The 16,921-nt window shown below is 48.2% G+C and overlaps 6 protein-coding genes across 6 annotated transcripts; 3 read left to right on the top strand and 3 right to left on the bottom strand.

Moving 5' to 3' along the window:
* Nucleotides 1-2,252: 2,252 nt before the first annotated feature.
* Nucleotides 2,253-4,394, top strand: HD556DRAFT_1499307 (uncharacterized protein; the record flags this gene model as incomplete). The annotated part of the gene is made up of 10 exons (XM_041308930.1): nt 2,253-2,310; nt 2,360-2,445; nt 2,496-2,610; nt 2,671-2,753; nt 2,810-3,042; nt 3,105-3,183; nt 3,237-3,284; nt 3,330-3,454; nt 3,511-3,640; nt 3,692-4,394. 10 exons carry the CDS (start codon nt 2,253-2,255, stop codon nt 4,148-4,150), a joined length of 1,416 nt encoding a protein of 471 aa, XP_041155466.1. The 3' UTR covers nt 4,151-4,394.
* Nucleotides 4,395-4,514: 120 nt separating this feature from the next.
* On the bottom strand, nt 4,515-6,373 carry HD556DRAFT_1404341 (mitochondrial carrier domain-containing protein). Its single transcript, XM_041303929.1, has 7 exons — nt 6,066-6,373; nt 5,990-6,013; nt 5,845-5,892; nt 5,575-5,797; nt 5,384-5,440; nt 4,866-5,330; nt 4,515-4,815 (listed from the first exon to the last, which is right to left on the bottom strand). The coding sequence occupies exons 1-7, from the start codon at nt 6,114-6,116 to the stop codon at nt 4,790-4,792; spliced, it is 894 nt and encodes a 297-aa protein (XP_041155465.1). The 5' UTR covers nt 6,117-6,373; the 3' UTR covers nt 4,515-4,789.
* Nucleotides 6,374-6,421: 48 nt separating this feature from the next.
* On the bottom strand, nt 6,422-7,731 carry HD556DRAFT_1499285 (uncharacterized protein; the record flags this gene model as incomplete). The annotated part of the gene is made up of 10 exons (XM_041308929.1): nt 6,422-6,651; nt 6,714-6,737; nt 6,789-6,821; nt 6,875-7,024; nt 7,082-7,113; nt 7,169-7,217; nt 7,274-7,404; nt 7,471-7,495; nt 7,548-7,554; nt 7,620-7,731. The coding sequence occupies 10 exons, from the start codon at nt 7,729-7,731 to the stop codon at nt 6,579-6,581; spliced, it is 636 nt and encodes a 211-aa protein (XP_041155464.1). The 3' UTR covers nt 6,422-6,578.
* Nucleotides 7,732-8,172: 441 nt separating this feature from the next.
* Nucleotides 8,173-9,540, top strand: HD556DRAFT_1404329 (RNA polymerase III RPC4-domain-containing protein). The gene is made up of 5 exons (XM_041303928.1): nt 8,173-8,662; nt 8,710-8,831; nt 8,881-9,198; nt 9,255-9,461; nt 9,518-9,540. Exons 1-4 carry the CDS (start codon nt 8,290-8,292, stop codon nt 9,459-9,461), a joined length of 1,020 nt encoding a protein of 339 aa, XP_041155463.1. The 5' UTR covers nt 8,173-8,289; the 3' UTR covers nt 9,518-9,540.
* A 51-nt stretch (nt 9,541-9,591) lies between these two features.
* On the bottom strand, nt 9,592-12,662 carry HD556DRAFT_1245430 (fungal-specific transcription factor domain-containing protein; the record flags this gene model as incomplete). The annotated part of the gene is made up of 15 exons (XM_041298532.1): nt 9,592-10,098; nt 10,150-10,278; nt 10,327-10,532; nt 10,584-10,820; nt 10,884-10,992; nt 11,041-11,132; nt 11,186-11,195; nt 11,257-11,605; nt 11,660-11,862; nt 11,918-11,938; nt 11,997-12,282; nt 12,340-12,367; nt 12,419-12,474; nt 12,525-12,545; nt 12,607-12,662. The coding sequence occupies 15 exons, from the start codon at nt 12,660-12,662 to the stop codon at nt 9,592-9,594; spliced, it is 2,310 nt and encodes a 769-aa protein (XP_041155462.1).
* A 1,068-nt stretch (nt 12,663-13,730) lies between these two features.
* Nucleotides 13,731-14,432, top strand: HD556DRAFT_1447992 (transcription initiation factor TFIID 23-30kDa subunit-domain-containing protein; the record flags this gene model as incomplete). Its single annotated transcript, XM_041307366.1, has 4 exons — nt 13,731-13,982; nt 14,032-14,096; nt 14,155-14,287; nt 14,340-14,432. The coding sequence occupies 4 exons, from the start codon at nt 13,731-13,733 to the stop codon at nt 14,430-14,432; spliced, it is 543 nt and encodes a 180-aa protein (XP_041155461.1).
* Nucleotides 14,433-16,921: the final 2,489 nt, after the last annotated feature.

Raw genomic sequence — 16,921 nt, 5'->3', positions numbered from 1 at the left:
CTTCCTTTATAGGTCTGGCGAAGGGAGACTAGATGCCACCGTACGGACCTAGTGATATTTACTCCAGTCTAACGGCACTGCCTGCAGCGAGCTAGTCGTCGAGCTAGTCAAGGCGCTCAGTGTGATTCACTCCTCTCTATCCATACCACCGAGATCTACCATGCATGGCAGTAAATTAGTTGAAGCCACGCTTGTCTATCCCTAGCTCGTCGCCAACGATTTACCAGTGCGACGGCATTGATACCATTCCCTGCAACGGTTCATTCTAGGCTCGGGAGCCAAACTCAAAACCCAACTATAACTAGTCAGGCCCTGCCATGCCCCGTAAATATTCACGGTCACGCCACTGGACAGAAGAGGAATTTGTCGGTGACAAGGCGAGCTTGCATGTTGCCTGACTGTCTATATTTTCTTATCAAGTCTTGAACTGGATTCACAGGTGGTCCGACTCGGATATGGTCGAGGGATCGACATTTGTCGCGCCTGAATGCACTATGTACACAAGGTTTATGCGGCCCGGGCGGCTGTTTACGTTGGGTATCAGGCTCACAGTAGCTCAGGTTCTCACGGGCAAGGATGTTAAAGCTACCTTGGCAATCTCGAGGTTCGTGGGTTCTGATAGTTCTGATCGCCCACAGAAGTTACAGTGTTTATGGGAAGGTTTTTATGCACGAGCACACAAACAATGATATAAACGCATTTGGGCTTGGGACTATCCTGACTGAGACGTATCTTCTTAGTCACGTCACAAGTGTGGGTGAAAGAATGGAATTCGTCCGTTTCGGTGTACGAACTCCTTTTGACACTTGCGCGCCTATCTTTCGCCACACCCCCGAAACCACGATTGAAACGCGGAAGCTCAATAGAATTGATGGGACAAGTCTGGACATCAGTCCCTGAGAGCCCACTGCAAGGAGTAAAACTCGTGCACGATGTATGTTCCATTTTACCGGGGTTTCTCATTCTATCTATCATCGTATCATATATCATATTAGCCTGCAAGCTCCTACATACCTACACTGCAGAGCGCGTCATCATCCAGCTCTGACTTATGGCCGTGGGCAAACTGTTGAAGAAGTTGACATCGTGGCATTGTTCTAGAATGTCGTACTTACCGTTGTGGCGCACCCTTGATGGGGGTGGGCGGCCACGTCATATTATCGAGGCGAACTTAAGGTAGAACATGGGACCAGACCAGATAGATGTGCGTTCCCGAGCCTTGGATCGCATCTGACCGACTCGGAGAAGACACTGATGTTCTGGATATCCTCAGGGCGATCATGATGCACTCTGGTGATATCTTGTCGCTTATGCTTGAGCAAGCTGGTGCGATGTGATCTATTTTATAAATTTAAACCAACGATAAACGAGACCTTCTGTTTAGCAAAGCATTCACAAGCCCAGGCCACTATGACGAAAGATGACAGTCTCAAAGTAAATGGGCGCCCTTTCCGCCGATTTCGAAGCGAAAAAGACGGCCTTGCAAATGTATGATTGTGTAGCTTATTTCCCCGCGTAAGGGATGGTTTTTCGACCACAAACCCTGAGTTTTCTACTGCAGAATAACCTTATGATACGCAGTGTTCGCGGCAAGTTCCTTGGTCTGTTTTTGGGTTACCAGAGTTCACCGATGCCGTAGTGATCACAACATGTACCTCATTTTCCCCCCGCAGTCTATTAACTCGTAAGTACCATATGCCCTTGATCACACTGCTCCCTCGTGCCGGGCCCACCCTCCCGCCGGCTTCTTTTATTAGCCTCTTAGCCTCCGCTGGTCGCCGCTCACTGCTGAGGTTGTCACGCTCGCTGATAGCGCTGACTCATAGTTGACACGCTTCTCTCGATACGTTCTAATCAATCAGCACTGAGATAAATTTCCGAGCTACTGATTTGATTTCGATGTAAGTCTTTTGAGACCCTTAGTAGCATGCATATTCACAGATATTCGCACAGATCAGTGTTGGAAAACCATAACGTTGCCATGCTCTACCGGGCCCGTCGGGTCCTCCTGGATTAGCCCGGATACCCTGATACGGACGGTTCTCGCTTACCAGTACTGCGTTTCTCTCATATATGGGAAGGGAAGCCTTTACGCCATCAGCCGAAGGCCCGAATGTCATAAGAATATTGAAAGGAAAGCGATTAATATCCTTTCTTTCTTACACCTTGACATTTCTATCAACCTCTACCTTTTTACTCCCGTTCTCTATCCCTCTGTACAATTTACACTATTAGTTCCGCCGTGTATCTTCATGTCATCGTCAAAACGAAGAGCACCGCTCAGCATTGACTTCATAATAGTTGGAGCTGGTACGTGAACAACTTGCAGGTTGATCTTGTGTTCAATTCTCTTCGTAAGGTATTGCTGGCCTGGCCACCGCGTTTAGATTATGCCAGGCAGGGCATCGTGTTCGTGTTTTCGACAAGGCTGCAGGGCCAAACCGAGTGGGTCGTGTGTGCGAAAGCGAAGGCAAACTCTGAACTAAATCTTGCAGCGCGCTGGTGGTACCCATCTCCCACCTAATGCTACCAAAGTTTTGATGGATTGGGGATTCAAGGACGAACTACTGAAACACGGACTGAGCACACGTGCTAGCACATTCATTTCAAGTAAGGAACCCGTAGCATGCAGTTGATATTGAACTCCAGCTCATAAACTGAACCTGGCAGTTGATACTGGAAAAGTCATAGGATGCCTCGAATGGAAGGAAGATGTTCTTCAGGAGACAGGAGCGGACTATATGGTTATAAGTGTAAGTTTATTTATACCTGCCCAAGCATCCTGGAAGGTGTTCATTCTGCTTTGCAGTATCGTGACCTCTACGATATGCTACATCGTGCAGCGATCAACGCGGGTGCCCGTATTACATATGGCACAACGGTCACCAGCGTGCACGCAGACCCGCCCCGCGTTGAGCTTCAGGATGGCACCGTCCTCAAAGCAGATATGGTTATTGGCGCTGATGGTCCACGAAGTACAGTCCGCGAAGCGGTCGGAGGGTGGTCAAGCGAAGAGGTGCCAGAAGGGCACAGTGCTTACGTGTAATCTGCCTTTCTCATTGTCATATGTCGGGAACGGCCGCTGACAGGGAAACCTGGAGCAGTGCGATTATATCCCGGGATGTCCTTCAAAATGACCCCGAGCTCAGCGACCTGACGCGATTTCATGAAAATAGACCTGACGTACGTTGCCCGCCCTTTCCTTCCAATGAGAGTTCACATGTTGCACATTTCAGTACCCGATATGGACTGGAGACTCTAGACATGTCATAGCCTTCACGGTGGTATGGTTTTCCCTTTGTGGTATTTTTATGACTCAATCTTCACAGGCAGGAGGGGCTGAATTTGCGATCCATGCATTTTTACCTGACAGCGAGGTTGACGGCATCGGTGACAAGGATGGTTGGGATGTGATCGTACCTCGAGAAAAGCTCCCTTTTCATTTTGAACCGAAGTGCGTTGTTTGATCCGACATCCACACAACGATCTAACACATCATTATTTGATAAGGTTGCAGCGCTTGCTGGATATACCTGCTACGTATCAGAGGGTGCGACTTTTCCAAAGAGAATGCGCTGAAGAATGGACAGATGGATCAGGAAGGCTGCTCATTATGGGAGAAGCTGCCCATCCATTATATGTAAGTCCATATGAACTCCGAACTCCGAACGATAATAATAACCATCTACAGCCTTGCGTTCTACAAAGTTGCAGTATGCAAATAGAGGACGCTGAAGTGCTCGGCACCCTCTTCTCTCGATTACGAGCCTGGGATCAATTACCTCACTTAGCTGAAGCGTTCCAGGAGCTGCGCGAACCACGTACGCGCGCCATATATGCAAAGGAGACGAAGGCTTTTGATACGGTATGGGTGGGTCCTGGGCCACAACGTGATGCACGAGATCAGGCCCTCTACGGCATGATGGTGGAAGGGCACAAGGGCTGGGACGAGTCGAAAATGCGCTGGCAGTGGGATGAGATTTGCGAGGTCTTCGGCTATAATGCGCGGGACGCAGCTGAAGACTGGTGGGTCATGTGGGGTATGTTGAGAGAAAGAAGTATAACAAGGGAAGGATATTGTCCTTCCAGTTATACTGTGCCTTTCTGTATGGGGGCAACCGTTACACATTACGCAGAGCTGCGTAACTGATATCCGGTCATGGTTTCCAGTTAGACATCTTGTGTCGTGCATGTGTAGAAGAAACGGAGAAAAAATTATACCCACCGCCACGTACTACTGTAGGATACGTAGTATACCCCACATTTTCTCAATGTTCTTGAGTCAACATATTCTGCATATCATTCATTGCAAAGGGTCCATCAGCTCTGACACTAGTCCACACTCATGAATTTCTACTGAGTCCAAAATCCGAATAGGGGGCAATGATCCCATGTACAAGACTTTCCGAGCCTTCTGATATCTTCAACGTTGAACACGTCGCATGGTGTCGCCAGAGCCAGTAACCACAGTAGCTGTTATACATACTCAGCCTGTAGGTTTGCAGTCGTATGACTTTGACATAAATGTGCCTGTGGCGATTATCGTGTCATATACACTCAGTCCTTTGGTAAACTAAACTCAATCTACAGCCAAATTCTCACTGGTCTTGTGCTGAACCCCCAGATCTGACAGGTCTCTGCAAGAGCATGCGGATCTCTAAACACTGTCAGTGTTATATAGCAGCTGACTGGAATAAGCTGATAGTAATGTAACGGTAGTGATGAAATGACACCAGAGTGACATCATGCAAGTACGGTCCGTGCCTTATTGTCTATAGAGGACGCGACTCTATGATTGCTCGCGAATAGCAACCTCTGTAAATAATATGAGTGGGCGTTCAACTGGACCAGGAGAATGGACCTACTGAAAAACTCATAAGATAGCCAACATAACGCGTTACTGGGCATGTGCGTCAAAACTCGTGGTGACATTCCCCGTCCAAACCCTCTTATTCCATCTCTCCTCCATATTATACGAAGTGCATCCAACATTCCCCCAACTCTTCGAATCTCGGAATCATGTGATGAGCCTCTGGTCTGCAAAAGGGTTTTCGCAACATCCAGAGGAGTGGTGACACCTGCGGCCACGCCGCCCGCCATACCACCTGCGATCATATGCGTGATTGGCGAGTAGTCGCCCGATGGATTTAAAAGTTTTTTCATGTGCTCATAGACTGTGAATTGCACGGCCGTGAACGGGACTGACATCGTTAGGGTTGTGGGATACGAGAGATAGAACGCAGAGAGGCCTTCTGTCTGGTACACGACCCGCAATGCAGTAAACACGGAACGGAACTCCGACTGGTGCACCTGCATGCGTTGCTTGATGACTATAAGAAGTGTGATGAGTTGGAGAGTGTGGCACAAGTAGCTGGGAACTCACCGTCGAAGGGGTTCATGAGGGCATCGCTAGCAATGGTGGCGGATGCACCTGCCAGTGCTGTGACGCAATGGTAAGTACATGTTGACTACGTAGCAGACAGCCAGGAAATTAGAATCCAGATATGAGTGACAAAACGATGTGGAAGGAGAAGGCGATGGTCGATAGGGAACGAATACGAATGGTGAACATACATGTTGCAAGCCATTGATTTCCGGCAGCATTGCCACCCGCTAATTCCTTCATCGCCTCATACGTCCCAAAGTGGACTGCATGGGCTGGTCCCGCACCCAATATCACTGAAGAGACACCTCGCCATAGAGCTCGCATGCCTTCCGTAGATGATATCCGAGTGAATGCATTTCCGATCCCTGTGTAAACAGCAGCAGGTGACGTGGCGAATACTTGCATTCGTGTCTAAATATCCTGTCAACCTCATGTCACTGACGAAGTTTGGATCCTACTTTTATGCTGTCTATTGGGAACATGACCGCGTGTTCTGTGATACCAGCCTGAGTGAAAAGTTCAGTATGCGTCCTTGGGACATTACAGTGCGCAAATCCGTCGCGAACGCGAGTGCGAGGTGGGGGCCGAAAACTCTAAACTTACCAGAGCTCCGGCGAGCATGTTAACCTGTAGTTCTAGTTGGTGCAAATTTTACTGATAGACCAGCTAAATGACTTACCCCAGTGCTAGTGTCAGATGGGAGTGCCTCATAGTCAAGCTCTTCAGCCATCCAAGCAGTCTATGTGGAAGAAAAGAAGGACAGTGGAGATGTAAGCCTTAAGGCCGTTTTTTTCGCCGTAAAGGAGTAGTAACGGTGCACGACAAAAATCTCGAAGGATGACCGCCTCGCCGTACAGAGACTGAACTCGTGTCTTTAGTGCGCTGTTGGCAGGACTAGGAAGAGGTCAACCTTGTGAGTCTTGTCGGAAGTATGATCGCGCAGAGAAAAACGCGACTCGTCCGAACAAAACCGGCGTGAACAGTAAATTACTCAATCATTAATAATGCCGGTGTTTGCTAAATACCAATTCTAGAGCTCGGACTGAAATTTGGTTCCGTTTTCAAGTCCGTCATGGACCACAATGACACGGCCAAGCACGAGTAAAATTTAAATCAACCACGAAACGGACGCCAAGCAAATACTTTATAGGGATGGGATCAGCATACACATGTCTTCTTGTCCCTAGTAATGTTAGTGCTCCTCAACTGTTATATTCTTCCTCTCCTTGTCCTCTTTTGCCAGACGATCATGCTCCTCAATATCACTAAGGTCGAAAAAATACGCTGAATCATTCATCATCGATGGAGATTGGAAAACAATACTCACATAACTTCCCACGGATAATCAAGCCTATGATTCGTTTAACTCTCATCAGACTGGAGTAAAAGGAATAAATCTTACCACACGTCCTCCACTTCAGCACCTGCGAAATATCTTGTGGAAATTTTGTGAAATCATGTGAAATAAACACTTGTTGTAGTACTCACGGGATATTCGGTGGCAGCTTTCCAAGTTTTGGCTTGAGCTTGTTGTGCACCACGAAGACTGCAAACTTCGTGCGTTTCGAGTCACGCTCAGACTCTGGAAGCAGCTGAAGTTCTGCTTCAACATCTTTCTGGAGCTCACTCAATGCATATCTGAATAGTGGATAGGATGAGTACAACCAACAAAGACTGTTTTTGTGGAGCTCTTACTGGAGAGTTTTGCGCGTATCGTCGACTTCATCCTATTCAAATTATTGGTTGGATTCACATAATAAAAACCGAGGAGTTAGAGCTTACGATGATTAACGCCCGTCTTCCGAGCAATCTTTTGCCCGGGTCTGGCCCTCTGTCGAGATTACCCGTGTCAATATTAGATCCTGTGTGCAACTGATAACACCGTACAGCCACTGGGTGCGAACAACCTCGCCGTTAAGCTGCTCTACAGTTGTACCAGGAAGAGATTCATAGAGTGAGAGACCAATGGCTTGAATCGGAATATTGGTCTTCGTTGAAGGATCTTTCAGGAATGTGCGCTGTGAGACCGGACACAAGGCGGATTAGAAGGTCAGGTCCGGCTGTATCGCTTCTGTGCGACATACCAGTACACGAGCTGGGAAAAAGCCACTGTCGGGTGAGAGTTGAGATGGAGTTACTGATTAGATATAATAGAACTGACCCTCCCCCTTTTCGTGGGCAATATGAGCATTAGAAATATCATGAAAGCACTCGGACTACGAGTTTAGCGTACCGATCGCAATGAACATGTCAGGCTTGAATTCAGACGCAATCTTGTCCGAGGTTCCTCTGATGATGTTGTGTATATCATTGTAAGTCGACCTGATGTGCTCTGGTTCTCCCATTGTAAAAATTGCGAACTGGGCGTAACTGCAGCTGTATGTTGATCAAAGGAATCTGGTAGATAATTTAACACGTGGCTGTGCACACCCGTGTTGAACGTTATGTAAACTGGGTGACTTTTTCGCGATATTTATCTGGTTTCATGGCAGACAGTACCATATCTACGAGCAATGCGGGCGCGTCCTCCACGCCATCAGGCACTCCAGGACCGTCCGTACCAAAAGCCATAGGCAGCTTGGCAAAAAAGCCTTCTGACGTGACCAGACAAGGATCACAGAAGCTCAAGTTCGTACCCACACTACCATCACGAAGAAAGAAAGAGTGAGCCAATTCTGCCAAATCTAAATCCACGGTTTTTTATGACGTCGTTACCAGGGAAGTTAAACAAGTAAGTATCGTAGAGTACATCTACGCGACTCATCATCATCCTGAACTGGACGCAGGAAGCCCCCCCACCAACCATCCCTAATGCATCTACTGATCGAGGGCGCGGACGTGGGCGGGGAAGGGGCAGGGGAGGAGAAGGTCGCGGTGCCGCTCCCCGCCCAGTTCCAGTAGAAATGACTGCCAGTGGGCCATTCGCTATGGGACCTGCTCTCGCAGGCACCTCAGCACGGCGCAGCGCTCCTCGCTCCAATTTCACACCCATCGTTCCATTGGGACCTGGAAATGCAACTGCTCTTGGTGCTGGTCTCTCTGGAGCTGCCGCTCCTTCATTGAAGAGGGAGAAGGAGACTGTAGCACCGATCATTGACGAAGATGACTACTCTGATCCGGACGAAGGTGTCGAGATTATCGACATGGAGAACGTGAGACAGATGGACTGGATGGCTCCAGAAAGCTTGCGCAAAGAACGTAAAGAAAAGAAGAAGAAAAAGGACATTCAGGTGAAGCTTGAGGATCCATCATCACCTTCAAGTATAAAGAAAAAAGGTAGTTTCCTAACACTTTTCTGCCACCTGAAGCTGAGACAATATCAGAAGAGGAAATGAACATCGAGGAAGTAGATTTGGCTAATGCCCTTGATCTTAGTGAGAGCGAGGAAGAAGAAGAACTCGAGGACCTTATAGATGATTTCGCGGTGCAAGGTGAAGCGGACCAGGTCATTATCCCAAATTTCTATCTGGTACTCGCGCTCATTCACGGTATAGGACGCAGACATACGACAAGAGCGTCTCTACTTCTTCCAGTTCCCTGAGCCGTTTCCAACATTCGTCTCCAATATCCCATTGACCAGTCCGACGGCAATGAGTGTTGATGAGCCTCCATCAGATAGCCATCCACGTAAAGTGTCTTTCGCAGCAGACGTAAAGCCACCAGGTCCTAGCGGAGATCCAGCAGGCACATCCACAGGGCCAGATGCAGAACAAACGAAAGAACTACCAAAAGTTGATGGTGTCATCGGGCAGCTCGAAGTATATCGTAGCGGGGCCGTCAAAATGCGCCTTAGTAATGGCATCCTCATGGATGTTCGTCTAATTCCTATATTTTTGCTCGTATCACTCGTGCTGACAGTTCTATTTAGGTAACTGGCGCAACTCAGCCATCATTTTTACAGCAAGCTGTCCATCTGGATCTGCAAAACAAACGCTTGCACATCATGGGAGAAGTCAACAAGCGGTTTGTCGTCTCGCCAGAAATAGATACACTCCTTCATGCGATGGAGTTGCGCGATCAAGCTGAGGCCAACGCCATGCCAATCGATGACACGAATTTAATCAAGATGGCCTAGTTTGTAAAATTCAAGTGCGGCAGAAAAAATAATCGTAATGATGTTGCAATATGCAGGATACAGCGGACAGCGAAAACGTGTATGCGTGACAAGAAAGAGAGTGCGATAGGTAACAAAACATGATGGATGATTATGCATGGTCCGGATTGTACACTTGCTGAAATGATAATGGCACTGGTTGTGGCGGAGGCCTACTCGAACTGGGACCTGCATTACTTTGATTGGGCTGCATCTTTGACTCCGTGACCGCGGCTCGCAGCCCAGGGTCAAAGAACGGTGAAGGCGCGTCGATATCCTCTTCCGAAGCTGCAGCGTAGTACGGCTCGAATGTCTGAGAAAACGGGAGCTCGAATTCCCTGGTGGCTGGCAATACGAGATCGGGATTTGCTAGTGCTGCGTAATACTGAGCGATGGGTATATCACCATCGGACAGTTCTGACGATCGTCGGTCTGAACCAGATGGGCTTGCACTTGAAGCTGACGAGCCGAATGGTGTGCCGGCGATGCCACTCTTCCGGGGTCCAAGCACGTCTGGATCACCGGGGTTTATAGACGACCGATGAGATTGTGATTGTCTGTCTGTCTGCGCGGCCTGGAGGGAGGTGAATGCACGTTCACGCAGTCTGTGGAGGACAAGCTAGAAACGCATCAGAAAGAGCATTCAATCGTGAGGCTCAGACTATATTACCATGGTTGCTGGAGGCCGACAGGGAAGTGAACCCTCTTCGTAAAGCACCATTCCCTGATCCAGTTCTTGCAATGCGTTCGACGCAAGAGTACATTGTGGACTATCCACCACTATAGCTCCGAGAACGATCTGCTCGCCACATAAGACGCGTTATCAAAATGGACTGTATAGACTCACGCATGCAGAGAATATGGCCGACCAGAAGAACCACGTTCGATCCGTCGGTTGAGAATGCACTCGGTACAACCCATTGAGGCTGGAGATCAACCGACATGCACTGCGATATACAGCCAAGACTGAGGGCGCATATTTGTGCTGAAGGGGGTTGGTAGGGGCCTCTCGAAAAGCCTGTACGAACCAGCTCCGATGGATGTACATCAGATCTGCCAATCATTGGTCTCTTACTGATCAGAATCACAATGATCCCAACTTACTTGCTTCCCTGTGACACAGTGCAGCATATTGCTGCATTGCCTTAGGGGCTTCTGGAGACCAAGCACGCCCTGCTTCTGAGGCTTCCATTGGTGATTGTAAATGTGCCGGCAGGCTGAATTTCCGTATCTTTCGATCCAATTCGAGCAATGCGGAATAGCTTGGAACACGCGTGTTGAACACATGCTGCACAGAAATTCCTAAACAGCTTGCCGAGTAGCGGAACTTCCAGGTATGCCCTAAAACACGTAAAGGGGTGGGCATGAAACGCTTCGCAGAGAAAATAGTCAAATGAAACTTACATCCCATTTCGACAACACCTGAAGGTTTGATCGCGGGATCGAGATCTTCTGGGAACCGGCAGTCTGTATGATTGATGCTCAATGCAGGTGGACGACCATGAAGGATACTCTTTGAAACAGTTCAGCGGGCAGAGAGATCAAGCATCAAAGAGCGCACCGTCCACGCGTCAACCGAGTAGATTTCCCAAAATAAAACGCGTCGTCTTTGTATTTCTTCCTGCCCTAGACCCCACCCAGCGTTATCGCGTTCTGTGATTCGTCCATCAGTGTGCGGCACCGATGTAGTGTGGGGAGGCACTTACGTAGACCGATCTGTGAGATAGTGTGTAATCATGAGTTCTTTGGTTCTTCGAAACGGCAGCATTATGCTCACTAATTGTGCAATTCTCGCCACGATGCCCATGAGAAGCCACCTGGCTTCGTTGTTCGTACGATCAGATTGGTAGATATGTCCGAATGCCATGAAAAGGGCCTGTACAGTAGCGCAAGTAGCGTCTTGGGAAATCGGATCGAGTGATAGCGCTGCGCGGGAAAGGGCATAGTACTGTTCAGCAAGCACCGCTGAAGATTGTGATTGATCGTGAAGGACTCCTGAGGCCAGCAGGATGAAAAAAACGGAAAGTCGGTGCGAATGGATGTTATTAACGTTAGGGGAACCGGTGTGGCCATACAGTGGGATTAGAATATTTGTCATGAAGTCGTCTCGTACGATTGGGTCGAACCTAAGATTCCGTAGGTCAATGATCATCGGCTGCAGCCGTGCACGACGAGCTCACATCCATGCGACATTTCGATAATATAGCTCCATAAGCTGCAAGGCTCGTTCGCGGGGAGGCAGAAAAGGTAAGAAGAGAAATTTCGTGTATTGACTGTCCCTCAGACCGAAGGGGTATGCATTGGAGAGATCAATGATCTCAAATGGAAGTCCCAAGTATTTCGGGTCAGCCGAGACGCTCTGCTGTGATGGATAACCGTCAGGCTATTGTGTGATTTACATGAGTGATGTTGTCTTCCGAAAATGAAGTTCAACCAACCGGAAACAATGGTTGAAAGTACTGGATGGCGCATATAATCAGGGGCTTGCACAAAAACGATCGGAATGGGTTGGCTCACCTCCGACCCAACGGAGTCGCCGTGATATTTAGTGCGGCCATTGCCATCGATCGATAAAGATCCGATGCTTTCTGTTACATCGTGGACTTCATCATCGTAGATAGTCCGAAGGCCTGGCTCTTCAATGTGTTCGTGTGGCTGGGAGGAAGTTTGCAGGAGAGGATGTGGTCCGCTTCCATCACGATTGGATTTCTGAGATTCATGAAGTGCTTCTTCTAGCTCTTTTATTCTCCCAGTCATGGTCTTTACTTGTTCTGACAGCCGCTGTGCATGAGCCATGAGAACCCTTTCATAAAGGAAGTTAAAGTTAGATTCCGAGTCGGAGGAGCCGAGAAGGACCCACTTGTTTCCTTTCGTGGCGGCGAGAGTCCCTAGGACATTGCGGATGAGATGAATGAATGTTATAAGAGCTAGGTTCTTACCCTCTGGACAGATATTCGCACATCCACGTCGCATACATGACTGGCACGGGAACACTCTGCAGAAGTCAGCTATCGAAATGCAGATGGACTTGCTTATTGGACTTACCTGTCGCACTTGAGCTTGGATCTAGACAAGTTCAAGTTCAAGTAGGACTAGTATTTCCAAGTGAATAGCAGATACGACATACCGACGACATTCCGCGCATGACAATCCGGACTTTTTGGGACCCCCTACATTATGCATACTAGGAGTGATGTTCCTAACGCGTATACTGCTCTCGACGTCGACATTCATGGTGGGACATAAATGTCGTGATTATGTCGTGAAGGTGAAGGTATGATGGTAAGCATTCAAGTTGAAATTTTGGCCATGATCAGCTGGTTTTAGTGACGAAGTCCCCTTTCCTCTTCCTGGTAGGACGTACCGGAGACGTAGCCGGGAGATTCGCTACCTATTTTCCGGAGGCCATGAGCCAAAGTGGTGATGAAGACAGTAAGGAAGAGTTACCGCGGCAGTGGAGCCAAGACAAGAACACTAGTCTCAGTTTACAAAAACGCGGATTTAGGGCTCGGATGATCGACAGTCTTATAGTGTTCCGAGGACCGACGATAGGGCTGCTGCCAAACGGGCTAATACATTGTGAAGTATATAAATGCGTTGTAAACGCCCAACAGTTACATTTAGAGTTTTTTATATGGACACTAACGTACTCACCCGACGTTTAGCACGGCCGCCATCAAGCAATTTTCAGGTGACAAGTTACTCTCCGAGATAACCGTAGCCTATGATCTTACGTTTCGGTGCAAGTGCTCCAACTACCACCATTCAGATCTTCACAAAGTGCCGGTTGCCTATCGTCCAGTGACAAAACTTTCTCGCCGATCACAGATAAATTTAAACATGTTGCATTGAACCTAAACTCTGCCTTGTACACTCTACAATACAATGGGAGTCGTACTAAACTGAGCCTGACAAGAAAATCGTCAGTAAATCCGTCGGTAGGTAAGACACAGAAAAAAAGAATGAATCAGTCAAAGCGGAAGGATACTGCCAAAGCAGCTCCCCCGAAGGTAGCTGAGATATATTTCTGCACCGCAGGGTGCGCTCCTGCTAAAGCCAAATGCCTCAAACATCATATGCACGTACGCTGAACCTAACAGGTTCGAAAATCGATAGAAAAGACTCACCATGCGACCGATTGAGTACAAAGGTAAAAGTAAAATTTGCATGTGGGAAGATTTTATACTGCAACCATCTTGCCTGGCTAACTCCGACAGGCTTCTTCCGGCGCTCACTGTAACATCGTAGATCATGTCGACCCCAGCAGCATTTGCAGACTCGCCAACGGCACAATCCCAGCCTTCTCCTTACACATACTACCCACCGGGAACCTTTCCTGATGTATCTCAGCCGCAGTCCTCTCAAACAGCTACTACGGCTCCAGGCTCAAGCTCCTCTACAACCGCAACAACTCAACCACAATCCCGTCAGGCAGCCGAGGAGGCCCGCAAGGATCGTACCCTAGCTGAATTCCTTGTTATGCTTGATGATTATGAACCCCTGGTACTCGTGTAGCTTTCGTAATTCAAGTGGAGCTGAAAGTGCTGTCCAGATTCCCAATGAAGTAACAGACTACTATCTCCAGAGGGTAGGATTTGAATGCGAAGACGTGCGGCTGTGAGTATCCCAGGATATTTTCTAGTATAGACTCATTACGTTCATTCTACATATGCAGAAAACGCCTGCTTTCCCTAGCCGCGCAGAAGTTCGTATCCGATATTGCTGCCGATGCCTACCAGCATGCTCGTATACGTACGAACGCCGTTGGTGGCCGCGCTCGGGGCCCCCTTACTGGACCAGGGTCAAAGGTACGCCACTGTTCTTCACTGCCCTGCCTTGCATAAATCACCTTGCTTCTAGGATAAGACAAGGACCGCACTAACCATGGATGACTTGAGTGCCGCATTGGCCGAGTACGGCATTAATGCTAAAAAACCAGAATTTTATCTGTGAGCATGCAGAGGAGTTGCGTTTTCACTATCACTCGTTCCGATGTATTCTAGATAGTAGCAAGCACAATAAAACAAATGGCAAGTGCTAGTGAATGGGGAAACACTATGAACTATCTGTCTCGCCTTTGTAATCCGCGGACATCGGGGTCAAAATTATTAATGACATCTCGCTTGTGAATGACTTCGTTCTAGCGTTCTTACTCTTTAGTAGCGACGCCATTGGACCTGCAATAGGAAACGAGCTGCCTACAGTGCACTATATTTTCGGAGAGGCGTACGCAGAATGGGTGCGATGTCAATATCTTTAACTTATTTGAACAGCCTGAGCTTCATGAACTTGGTCAAGACTCTACATGCGCTTCAGAACCGCATCCATAGCAAATTTAGTCACTCATTGGCCAGTTCTCCAGACCGGAGAAAATTTCGCCTGATGCAAAATTTCACTCGCTGTGCAAATCCATCGAAAGGTTCAAGGATTATTGATATATCAAGTCTTAGCGACTACGCCCCAACCTTTAGCGACCACTACGCCGCAACTAACCCCAGCTGTGCCCCCCTTGTACCCTAATTGGACACAGTCGAAATCCATTTATCTCCTCGACGGTATCCCCTCTACTCTTCCCGTGTTCAACGGGACTGTCTTACTTACCCCTTGGATCAAAGTTTCTTCGCATCAGTGATTAATTCCTGCACAGACGACAGAAGCTTGCATCCTACATGGCTGGATCTCGCGCTGTCACGGTGCACACCGCTAAAAATATAATTGAACATAGTATGGATCAGGTACTAGTCAGTCTTCCATTATTAAATTTTTCTTGGGGAGATTCCTACGTACACGATACAACCATTTCACAAATCAGTTTCAACTGCCAGATATACTCAAACATCCAAAGGACGTGATCAAACCCACACTGCCCGTGCACAACGGGAGGTCGTTCCGATTCGAATGCTCGTTTACGGCGGGCTAGGAATGACTCATTGGAATGGAAAGGACGATCGGGAGACCCGGCATGTATGAATCCGACTCCCCACCAACATGGGATAGTACCAAGACTGTGCTAATGTCCTGGAATGATCTCCATAAACCTTTGCCCGGGTCTTATGTATCCGAGTTTTGCTCGCTTGAACTTTAGTCACAATATCGGGAGGCACATGCAGCACTTGCGGTCGCATGCTTTCAAACAAGCGTCGATCTGCTGCATTATACATCGGCGGAATGTCGGAAATCTCTTCCCTCAATTCAGCAATCAAGCGACGCAGCTTCCAACAAATGGTGCATCGTTGAGTAACGTTAAGCATGTATAGCATGGTAGCACCGGCTGTGTATTCTCCACTTCGTGCCTATAATTAAGAGGCTGAGAAGAATAGAAAGAGACAACCAGTCACGTTTCACTTGCGCACACAAGAGTTTAAACTGGATGTGGAATTACAGACAGTCTATATGTAACTCATCATCATGCACATAAATGTGGAACGTTGTCAATAATAAACCAAACTGTAACGCAAATGGAAGAGACGAGCACATGAGTACTAAAAGAAATGTGCAGCCCATCATCTGTCACATACCGACAAGAAAGGAAAAATAAGGGGTCCACGAGTAAAAAAAGAATGGAGCAATCCATCATCTGTCAAGTACATGCTGATAAAGGAAAAAGAAATCAAGGAACCTTTGAACAACGAGGGAAAGAGAAGAGACTCAGACTAGAAATGCGTGCAGGACCACAAGCGGTCTGTTCTGGCCTTCGACTTTTTGGGTGGTGGAATTATAGGTCGTGCGGACAGAGAAGAAGGCCAATAGGTTGTTGCAGGATTCGGTCGTAGGGGACCTCTGACATCGAATATTACGCAGATGCTAAGCGGTGCGTAGAGATAGTGCGTGGGTGGCCAGCGGTGACCTTCAACCTCGTGAGGGACATCGAGGAAAGGCCGTGCGCGTCTTTCGGGATGCGAGTAGGGTTGTGGATAAACTTGTACCGCTCTAGTTGGGGCGCCAGCGTGGATGTAAAGCCGAGCTCGGTCGTGGCGTCGGCCCAGCCATCGACAAGAGCCGCTTAGTCGGCGAGGATCTCGTCACGGAATCGCTCGAGATGGCCTGTTTAGAATCAGGAAATGTTGTGAACATCATGAGAAGTTGCTCGCCGATGTAAGTCCGTGCACGTGCGGCAAGCAAACGATCATAATGCTAACAAACTAAGGTGAGCGTCGTAATAAATTTGGTGATCATGTTATACCTGTTGTTTGCGCCTATTGGAGATGCGCACCATATCTGGAGGACTTAGTACTGATGAAAAGGGCACTATTGATATTGTCCACGATGAGTTGGGGGTTGCAAGGAAGGGAAGGTCGGGGGTTGCGAAGGCATCGAAGCCCTTGAGGTGGTCATCATTGTCGACTACAAACGTTGTGCCCGAGCCTATGGAAAAGTGCTTGTGCCTTTGGATTCTTGATGGAGCGGGCGTGTAGATGTCAGCGACATTGTCGCCAGCAAGA

The sequence above is a fragment of the Suillus plorans genome (assembly GCF_016647745.1).
Source record: "Suillus plorans strain S12 chromosome Unknown HD556scaffold_70, whole genome shotgun sequence".
NCBI classification, from domain to species: Eukaryota; Fungi; Basidiomycota; class Agaricomycetes; order Boletales; family Suillaceae; genus Suillus; species Suillus plorans.
Note: the sequence above shows the minus strand (reverse complement) of the source record. Positions and strands in the feature narration are given on the sequence as shown.

Excerpts from the sequence above, each read along its gene's own strand:
- HD556DRAFT_1404341 (XM_041303929.1), bottom strand. The coding sequence starts at position 6,116 with ATGGCTGAAGAGCTTGACTATGAGGCACTCCCATCTGACACTAGCACT. Across the intron at positions 5,893-5,989 it reads ACATGCTCGCCGGAGCTCTG|GCTGGTATCACAGAACACGC; the intron begins GTAAGTTTAGAG and ends CTTTTCACTCAG. Across the intron at positions 5,798-5,844 it reads TCCCAATAGACAGCATAAAA|ACACGAATGCAAGTATTCGC; the intron begins GTAGGATCCAAA and ends CAGGATATTTAG.
- HD556DRAFT_1404329 (XM_041303928.1), top strand. The coding sequence starts at position 8,290 with ATGACTGCCAGTGGGCCATTCGCTATGGGACCTGCTCTCGCAGGCACC. Across the intron at positions 8,663-8,709 it reads TTCAAGTATAAAGAAAAAAG|AAGAGGAAATGAACATCGAG; the intron begins GTAGTTTCCTAA and ends AGACAATATCAG. Across the intron at positions 9,199-9,254 it reads GTAATGGCATCCTCATGGAT|GTAACTGGCGCAACTCAGCC; the intron begins GTTCGTCTAATT and ends AGTTCTATTTAG.